Source organism: Sander lucioperca, chromosome 24, assembly GCF_008315115.2.
Source record: "Sander lucioperca isolate FBNREF2018 chromosome 24, SLUC_FBN_1.2, whole genome shotgun sequence".
NCBI lineage: Eukaryota > Metazoa > Chordata > Actinopteri > Perciformes > Percidae > Sander > Sander lucioperca.
The window spans coordinates 17,847,663-17,857,662 of NC_050196.1; the positions used below are offsets into that span (position 1 = coordinate 17,847,663).

Below are 10,000 nucleotides of genomic sequence, written 5' to 3' on the forward strand. Positions count from 1 at the left end.
GTGTGTGTGTGTGTCTGTGTGTGTGTGTGTGTGTGTATGTGTGTGTGTGTGTGTGTGTGTGTGTGTGTGTGTGTCTGTGTCTGTGTGTGTGTGTGTGTGTGTGTGTGTGTGACCAAAAAAAATAGTTAAGATCAGAGGGTGTGGATGGATAATTGACAGACATGTCAAAGTTTAGACAGGATACTGTCTTAAAAAACATTTAAAAACATTTTTTTAAATGCCATATAATTGAATAAAACTAAAAATTCTTTGAAAGTAATCATTCATTTTACCTGAAGAACATTGATGTAAGACAGATTCAGCAGCTGCACGGCCTATTTCTCTCTTCAAATGTTTTCAGAAACACGTTTCGGTGAACTATTTTAGTCCAATATGAGATCGTATTCTGAACGAGCCGCCATGATGGTCGGGGAGCAGCCAGACCCACGTGACACGTTCGTCCAATCAGCTGCCAGCATTTTTTGGGCGACAATACAGATTAGCGCCGCCTGCTGTTACTGCTCATGGCAGTTCGTGAAATGGTCACGTTATTGAATCTATTGATTCGTGAACAGGACACGATAACGGCGTTTTTTTCGTGGGCGTGTGGCGTTTAATTTCCCCGTGGCAATTTGTGAAATGGTAACTGCCGAAACTCGCGACCTGTACACTAAATAAACGAGAAAATCGTGACCTGTACACGTATCAATGAATCAAAATAACGTGACTATTTCACGAACTGGCGTGAGATCGGGTTAGCTGTTACGGAGACATATTACACGCTCAAGTCGGCGTGTCTTCGGTGAGTTCTGAGGCACTTTTTGGACGTCGGGGAGCCGACTGATCGGTCCGACTGGCTTTCTGCCGAAGGTCGGCCGTCTGGTTGGTGTGTCAGGGGCGTTACTGTCCGTCCACACCGCCGCCGACTTGATCTTCTAAAGATACAGGAAGTCATTCATTTTCAATGGAAGCTGCTTCTCTCAGCTGCAAGGAGCGGAAAATCTGTCGGGGTCACGTCAATCAGAAAGTTGAAAGTAGGTCAACTTTATGGTAATGAGCTATGACGCGGTTCAGCGGCAACCAATCAGAATATAGACATCCTTCACGCTGGCTGATCCCAGAGAAACATACGATGTAAACTTTGGTTCCTACCAAAACATTAGTTCAGAGACGGTGCGTACGTACAGTTAGCGGCGGTGTGTACGTCCAGTTAGCGGCGGTGTGTACGTCCAGTTAACGGCGGTGCGTACGTACAGTTAACGGCGGTGCGTACGTACAGTTAGTGGCGGTGCGTACGTACAGTTAACGGCGGTGTGTACGTACAGTTAACGGCGGTGTGTACGTCCAGTTAGCGGCGGTGTGTACGTCCAGTTAGCGGCGGTGTGTACGTCCAGTTAACGGCGGTGCATACCGTACAGTTAACGGCGGTGCGTACGTACAGTTAGCGGCGGTGCGTACGTACAGTTAACGGCGGTGCGTACGTACAGTTAACGGCGGTGCGTACCGTACAGTTAACGGCGGTGTGTACGTCCAGTTAACGGCGGTGTGTACGTCCAGTTAACGGTGGTGTGTACGTCCAGTTAGCGGCGGTGTGTACGTCCAGTTAGCGGCGGTGCGTACGTACAGTTAACGGCGGTGCGTACGTACAGTTAACGGCGGTGCGTACGTACAGTTAACGGCGGTGTGTACGTACAGTTAACGGCGGTGTGTACGTACAGTTAACGGCGGTGTGTACGTACAGTTAGCGGCGGTGCGTACGTCCAGTTAACGGCGGTGCGTACGTCCAGTTAACGGCGGTGCGTACGTCCAGTTAACGGCGGTGCGTACGTCCAGTTAGCGGCGGTGTGTACGTCCAGTTAACGGCGGTGCGTACGTACAGTTAACGGCGGTGCGTACGTACAGTTAGTGGCGGTGCGTACGTACAGTTAACGGCGGTGTGTACGTACAGTTAACGGCGGTGTGTACGTCCAGTTAGCGGCGGTGTGTACGTCCAGTTAGCGGCGGTGTGTACGTCCAGTTAACGGCGGTGCATACCGTACAGTTAACGGCGGTGCGTACGTACAGTTAGCGGCGGTGCGTACGTACAGTTAACGGCGGTGCGTACGTACAGTTAACGGCGGTGCGTACCGTACAGTTAACGGCGGTGTGTACGTCCAGTTAACGGCGGTGTGTACGTACAGTTAACGGTGGTGTGTACGTCCAGTTAGCGGCGGTGTGTACGTCCAGTTAGCGGCGGTGCGTACGTACAGTTAACGGCGGTGCGTACGTACAGTTAACGGCGGTGCGTACGTACAGTTAACGGCGGTGTGTACGTACAGTTAACGGCGGTGTGTACGTACAGTTAACGGCGGTGTGTACGTACAGTTAGCGGCGGTGCGTACGTCCAGTTAACGGCGGTGCGTACGTCCAGTTAACGGCGGTGCGTACGTCCAGTTAACGGCGGTGCGTACGTCCAGTTAGCGGCGGTGTGTACGTACAGTTAACGGCGGTGCGTAGGTCCAGTTAGCGGCGGTGTGTACGTACAGTTAACGGCGGTGCGTACGTACAGTTAGCGGCGGTGCGTAGGTCCAGTTAACGGCGGTGCGTACGTACAGTTATTGGCGGTGCGTACGTCCAGTTAGCGGCGGTGCGTACGTACAGTTAACGGCGGTGCGTACGTACAGTTAACGGCGGTGTGTACGTACAGTTAACGGCGGTGTGTACGTACAGTTAGCGGCGGTGCGTAGGTCCAGTTAACAGCGGTGCGTACGTACAGTTATTGGCGGTGCGTACGTCCAGTTAGCGGCGGTGCGTACGTACAGTTAACGGCGGTGTGTACTTACAGTTAGCGGCGGTGCGTACGTCCAGTTAACGGCGGTGCGTACGTCCAGTTAACGGCGGTGCGTACGTCCAGTTAACGGCGGTGCGTACGTCCAGTTAGCGGCGGTGTGTACGTACAGTTAACGGCGGTGCGTAGGTCCAGTTAGCGGCGGTGTGTACGTACAGTTAACGGCGGTGCGTACGTACAGTTAGCGGCGGTGCGTAGGTCCAGTTAACGGCGGTGCGTACGTACAGTTATTGGCGGTGCGTACGTCCAGTTAGCGGCGGTGCGTACGTACAGTTAACGGCGGTGCGTACGTACAGTTAACGGCGGTGTGTACGTACAGTTAACGGCGGTGTGTATGGACATTTAACGGCGGTGTGTACGTACAGTTAACGGCGGTGCGTACGTACAGTTAGCGGCGGTGCGTAGGTCCAGTTAACGGCGGTGCGTACGTACAGTTATTGGCGGTGCGTACGTCCAGTTAGCGGCGGTGCGTACGTACAGTTAACGGCGGTGTGTACGTACAGTTAACGGCGGTGTGTATGGACATTTAACGGCGGTGTGTACGTCCAGTTAGCGGCGGTGCGTACGTCCAGTTAACGGCGGTGCGTACGTCCAGTTAGCGGCGGTGCGTACGTACAGTTAACGGCGGTGCGTACGTACAGTTAACGGCGGTGCGTACGTACAGTTAACGGCGGTGCGTACGTACAGTTAACGGCGGTGTGTACGTACAGTTAGCGGCGGTGCGTACGTCCAGTTAACGGCGGTGCGTACGTCCAGTTAGCGGCGGTGCGTACGTACAGTTATTGGCGGTGCGTACGTCCAGTTAGCGGCGGTGCGTACGTACAGTTAACGGCGGTGCGTACGTACAGTTAACGGCGGTGCGTACGTACAGTTAACGGCGGTGTGTACGTACAGTTAACGGCGGTGCGTACCGTACAGAAAGAGATCTCTAAATCAGCCGAGTAGTTTACGACAAAGTACAAACAAACACCTTACCGACGTATTTGGCCCAGAAAATATTCTGCAAAAAAAGGAAAAACAGACAATTCAATTAAAACAACTTGAAATCATGCCGTCTAAATGCAGATTGTTGGAGTTTAAATGTTCGACTTTAACACAAGTTTCTCACAAGCTGTTGAGTCGAAGGCGAGACACCCCAGGTACAACCATCATTTTTCAATTTAGATTTTTTTTGGGGCTATTTTACTTCCATAGCGTCTTCTTTCAGACTATTGGGGGAAAAACCCATCCAAAATACACATTTATGTGCTTATTTTACTACACTTTGTGTATTTGCACCTGTAATTTTCTCCTAAATTCAGCATACATTCAATTAATGTCAGTATTTAACTGGGGAAGTTTAATTCTGATATATGTTAGTTATTGCAAACTGTCTGATATTTTATAATCCATATCTTCAAAGGTCTTTTTCCCAAAATGGTTTTTTTCTCACACTCTGAGCCCCAAATCTCCACTTCAGTAGCTCTTACATACACCAAACTCTCCAGATATATTCCTATCTATATTCTGAAGGTTTCTACAGAGGGGCTTGTTCAGATACCATTCATAGCCTAATTTATGTAACATTTTACACCTAAAAACGAGTCAAACTTTCGTTTAAAAGCATATTTAGGACGGAAGTGCCACTTTTAAGATTTAGCTATTTTGAGGCTAGCATAGTAGTGTCTCTAGCTCTCCCATTCAAAAGGCCATTTGACCCAAAAACGAGAATATGGTACATCTTAGCTTATAGCTCCACTACAGACAGCTTTAGGGGGGTCAGGATTCTCCAAATCCTCCAGCAGGGCACTAGGAACTGTTTTGAGGCACTTATCCTTTGGACAAGTACATTTACCTTTCACTTGTCCGGGTTTTTTTGTGTTTTGCTAATGCAGAATTCGAACACACACACACACACACACACACACACACACACACACACACACACACACACACACACACTCGCACGCACACACGCATGCACACATGCATGCACACACACACAGACACACACACACACACACACACACACAGACACACAGAGGCACAGACACACTCGCACACACGCATTTAGACACGCAGAGACACACACACACAGACACAGAGACACACACACACACACACTTGCACGCACGCATACACACACAAACACACTCACACGCATACACACACAAACACACTCACACGCAGACACACACACACACACAGACACACACACACACACACAGAGACACACACACACAGACACACACACACACACAGAGACACACACAGACACACTGGCACGCATGCACAGACACACACACACACACAGAGACACAGAGACACACACACTTGCACGCACGCATACACACACAGACACACTCACACGCAGACACACACACACACACACAGACACACACACACAGAGACACAGAGACACACACACTTGCACGCACGCATACACACACAGACACACTCACACGCAGACACACACACACACACACAGACACACACACACAGAGACACACAGACACACACACACACACTCGCACGCACAGACACACACACACAGAGACACACAGACACACACACACTCGCACGCACAGACACACACACACACAGACACACACACACTCAATAAACGAGAATACGGTAAATCTTAAAAGTGGCGTCTTCCGTCCTAATCATGCTTTTAAACTAAAGTTTGACTCCTGTACATTCACAACAAGACCCTCGGTTGTATTTTGGGGAGTTACGCTTTAAGACGTTCGTACAGTTTTGTCGACGTCTTCAAAGATCTCCCGCGCCTCCTCCCAGCTGCAGCGCTCCTCGATGCACTCCCTCTCCATGTTGCCTTTTTTAAACTCCTCAAAAACGCTGTTGGCTCGTCTCCGTCGGGTCAGAAGCTGGCTGGCTTCCTCGCCGTCCAGGAACACTGGAAGACAAGATGTTCAACAACCATCACGCTGTTACGTCTTCTTTCTGTTCTTCCTGGTTTCTCTCCTTGATTCTTCCTTAAATCTCCTGCTGACCTCCGGTCTAATCTGTTTTTAACGTTTCTATATCACAAAGTGACGAAGTGACGAAAATGTTGAAAAATGACGAAAATGTTGAAAAATGATGAAAAAAGTCACAAAAACGTTGAAAACATCAGAAAACTTAGGAATAAGTGACAAAAAGGTCAAAAAAAGTGAGAAAAATGTTGATAAAAATGTTGAAAAAAATGACAAAAATATTGAAACATTTGGAAAAAAGTGACAAAAACGTCGAAAAATTTACGAAAACATCGGAAAACTTTGAATAAGTGACAAAAATGTTGAAAAAGTGAGATAAACGTTGAAAAAAATTACAAAAATGTTGAAAAAAGTGAGAAAAATGTTGAAAAAGTGAGAAAAATGTTGACAAAAAAGTGAGAAAAATGTTGAAAAATATTACAAAAATGTTGAAAAAAGTGACAAAAATTTTGAAAAAGTGAGAAAAATTTTGAAAAATATTACAAAAATGTTGAAAAAAGTGACAAAAAAATTGAAAAAAGTGAGAAAAATGTTGAAAAAAATTACAAAAATGTTGAAAAAAAATTACAAAAACGTTGAAAAAAATTACAAAAATGTTGAAAAAAATTACAAAAATGTTGAAAAAGTGAGAAAAAAGTCGAAAAAAAGTGACAAAAATGTTGAAAAACGTTGGAAATAGTGACATAAACATAAAAAAATGTTGAAAAAGTGACGAAAACTTGGACAAAAAGTGACTAAAACATTGGAAACTTTCAACCCAAATACCGTGGATGGTCCCTAAATGTTGAAAAAAATGACAAAAATGTTGAAAAAAAGTGAGAAAAATATTGAAAAATTTCGAAAAAAAGTCACAAAAACGTCGAAAAATTGACGAAAACATCGGAAAACTTCGACCAAGTGACAAATGTTGAAAAAAGTGACAAAAATGTTGAAAAACTTTGGAAATTGTGACAAAAACATCAAGAAATTTGGAAAAAGTGACAAAAATGTTGAAGAAAGTGACGAAAAAGTTGAAAAAAAGTGACGAAAATGTTGAAAAAATTTGGAAAAAGTGACCAAAACATTGAAAAAAAGTGACTAAAACATTGGAAACTTTCAACCCAAATCCGGTGGATGGTCCTACAACGCTCCTCACCAGCTACAGACATCATCAGGTCACTGCTGGCTACAAACTCTTAGATTTACAGACTGGAGCTGTGTCAAAGCAAAAACAGGGCCTCCTATAAGCATATCACACCCTGTGCAGTTTATAACAACTTATTTCTATATATTTATGTATATAGTTATTTCCAGTATGTGTGTGATTGATGTGGATGTGTTTGTGTATTTGAGAAGTATTTTATTTTGTACTTTATTGGCTTTTTTCTTTGCACTTTTCAAATAGAAATCAGAAAAACGCACATATATATATATATGTAGAAAAACATTCATATAAAATCAATTTTTGAGTCTTTTGGCTTCTGGATTTTTTCTGGAGTAAGCTGAGACACGTGGCTAATGTCCTGGATTGTCTGTCAGCTGGAGTATGTGTTCACAGCAGAGTATTTTAATCATTTTATAGATGTATGACTTGGACGGAGATAAAAACCCTCCATTCTAGCCTCTGTAACTCTGTGTCAGTAAGACCTAGGAATAAGTGACATAAAGGTCGAAAAAAGTGAGAAAAATGTTGATAAAAATGTTGAAAAAAGTGACAAAAACGTCAAAAAATTTACGAAAACTTTGAATAAGTGACAAAAATGTTGAAAAAAATTACAAAAATGTTGATAAAAGGGAGAAAAATGTTGAAAAAAGTGACAAAAATGTTGAAAAAGTGACAAAAATGTTGAAAAAGTGAGATAAACGTTGAAAAGAAATTTCAAAAATGTTGATAAAAGTGAGACAAATGTTGAAAAAAGTGACAAAAATGTTGAAAAAGTGACAAAAATGTTGAAAAAGTGAGATAAACGTTGAAAAAAATTACAAAAATGTTGAAAAAAGTGAGAAAAATGTTGAAAAAAGTGAGAAAAATGTTGAAAAAATTACAAAAATTTTGAAAAAAATTACAAAAGTGTTGGAAAAAGTGACAAAAATGTTGAAAAAGTGAGAAAAATGTTGGAAAAAGTGACAAAAATGTTGAAAAAGTGAGAAAAAAGTTGAAAAAGTGAGAAAAGTGTTGAACAAAAATTACAAAAATGTTGAAAAAGTGACAAAAATTTTGAAAAAAGTGAGAAAAATGTTGAAAAAGTGAGAAAAATGTTGAAAAAATTACAAAAATTTTGAAAAAAATTACAAAAATGTTGAAAAAAGTGACAAAAATGTTGAAAAAAGTGAGAAAAATGTTGAAAAAAGTGAGAAAAATGTTGACAAAAATTACAAAAATGTTGACAAAAATTACAAAAATGTTGACAAAAATTACAAAAATGTTGAAAAAGGTGAGAAAAAAGTCGAAAAAAGTGACAACAATGTTGAAAAACGTTGGAAATAGTGACATAAACATAAAAAGATGTTTGCATTTTACAGATGGATGACTTGGACGGAAATAAAAACCCTCCGTTCTAGCCTCTGTAACTCATCCCTGACACTTGGAACAAAAACTAGAGAGTGTTTTCTTTCCAGTGATACCAGGCACGTCCCTGAGTCTCAGAGTATACGGGAGCTGTACCAATTTTAATTTGGGTATGACGTTTAGACCAAAAAGCATGAAAATGCAGACAGTATAGTAGTCTAAACAAGATAACATGGAGCCACTGCGTGTCCTTGTCTGAGCACAGTGTGGTGCTGAGGACAGGACAACCAATCAGCTGATGACATCATCTCTGACCAGATATCAGCTGATGACATCATCTCTGTAATATGATTGCATGTTTATGATTTTGGGGGTGGCAGTAGCTCAGTCAGTAGGGAGTTGGGTTGCTGGTTCAAGCCCCCGTACGGCCCACAGTATGGAGGTGGACTGGTAGCTGGAGAGGAGCCAGTTCACCTCCTGGGCTCTGCCAAGGGGCCCTTGAGCAAGGCACCCAACCCCCAACTGCTCAGGCTGCCTGTCCATGTGCAGCCCCCCCACTCTGACATCTCTCCATTAGTGCACGTAGAGGTACTACATTACATTATATTACAGTCATTTAGCTGATGCTTTTATCCAAAGTGACTTATAATTGCTATGTATATATATATATATATATATATATATATATATATATATATATATATATATATATATATATATGTCTGATATGTCTGTAGTTGGAGCAGCTAGGGGTTGAGTGCCTTGCTCAGGGACACATTGGTTGATGTATGGCAGTGGGAATCTAACCCAGGTCTCCCACACCAAAGGCATGGCTCATATCCACTGAGCATGTGTGTGTAATTCAGGCCTGTGTGTAATAACAACAGAGTGAAAACATTGTAATTTCCCCTGTGGGATTAATATAGTATAAATTATTATTATTATTATTGTTATTGTTATTATTATTATTATTATTATTTCACACATAAATAAGCTACTGTTTGAGCTTACGTTAGGCATTAAACTGGCTCCTTGTGTTAAAGTAAAAATGAACTTATTCTATTCTTGATAATGTAATTATCCTAGAACTACTTTCATTGAATTTGGGTCTTTTATTCAATTTTATAGCATGTAAAGAAAAACTGATAAAAGGACTTAGAAAAACTACGAAAAAACGTGACAAAGAATTTCGAAAAAGTGACAAAAACATCAGGAAAAGTGACAAAAAAATTCGAAAACAAGTGACGAAAACGTCGAAAAAAGTGACACAAATTTTGAAAACAAGTGACGAAAACGTCGAAAAAAGTGACACAAATTTTGAAAACAAGTGACGAAAACGTCGAAAAAAGTGACACAAATTTTGTAAAAAGTGATGAAAACGTACAAAAACGTTGAAAAAAGTGACAAAAATGACAAAAAAAAAACATAAACGTACAAAAACTTCGAAAAAACTGACAAAAATGTCGGAAAAAAGTGACAGAAACGTACAAAAACATCGGAAAAATGACAAAATCGTGGGAAAAGCTTAAAAAAAACATCAAAAAAAGCGCAGAAAAATATTGACAAACTTCGAAAGAACTTTTTTTTTTTTACATTTTGACCTAAAAAATGTAAAAGTAGCTGCAGGTCGACGGGGAAGTTAACTCTACCTCTATCATTCCTTTTAATTCCCTCCTTGCCTTCTGTCTCTCATCCTTTCCTCTTTCCTTCCCCTCTTACATACACACTTAA

At 42.3% G+C, this 10,000-nt stretch overlaps 1 protein-coding gene across 1 annotated transcript in view; it reads right to left on the reverse strand.

Annotated features, from left to right (window-relative positions):
• The window catches only part of f10 (coagulation factor X), a 21,449-nt gene that overhangs the window by 10,173 nt on the left and 1,276 nt on the right, over positions 1-10,000 (reverse strand). Inside the window, exons 2-3 of the mRNA XM_031319837.2 lie at positions 5,542-5,702; positions 3,782-3,806 (exon numbers count right to left, since the gene is read on the reverse strand). Of these exons, the coding sequence (XP_031175697.1) occupies positions 3,782-3,806; positions 5,542-5,702 (186 nt within the window). The remainder of the gene's footprint in view (positions 1-3,781; positions 3,807-5,541; positions 5,703-10,000) is intronic.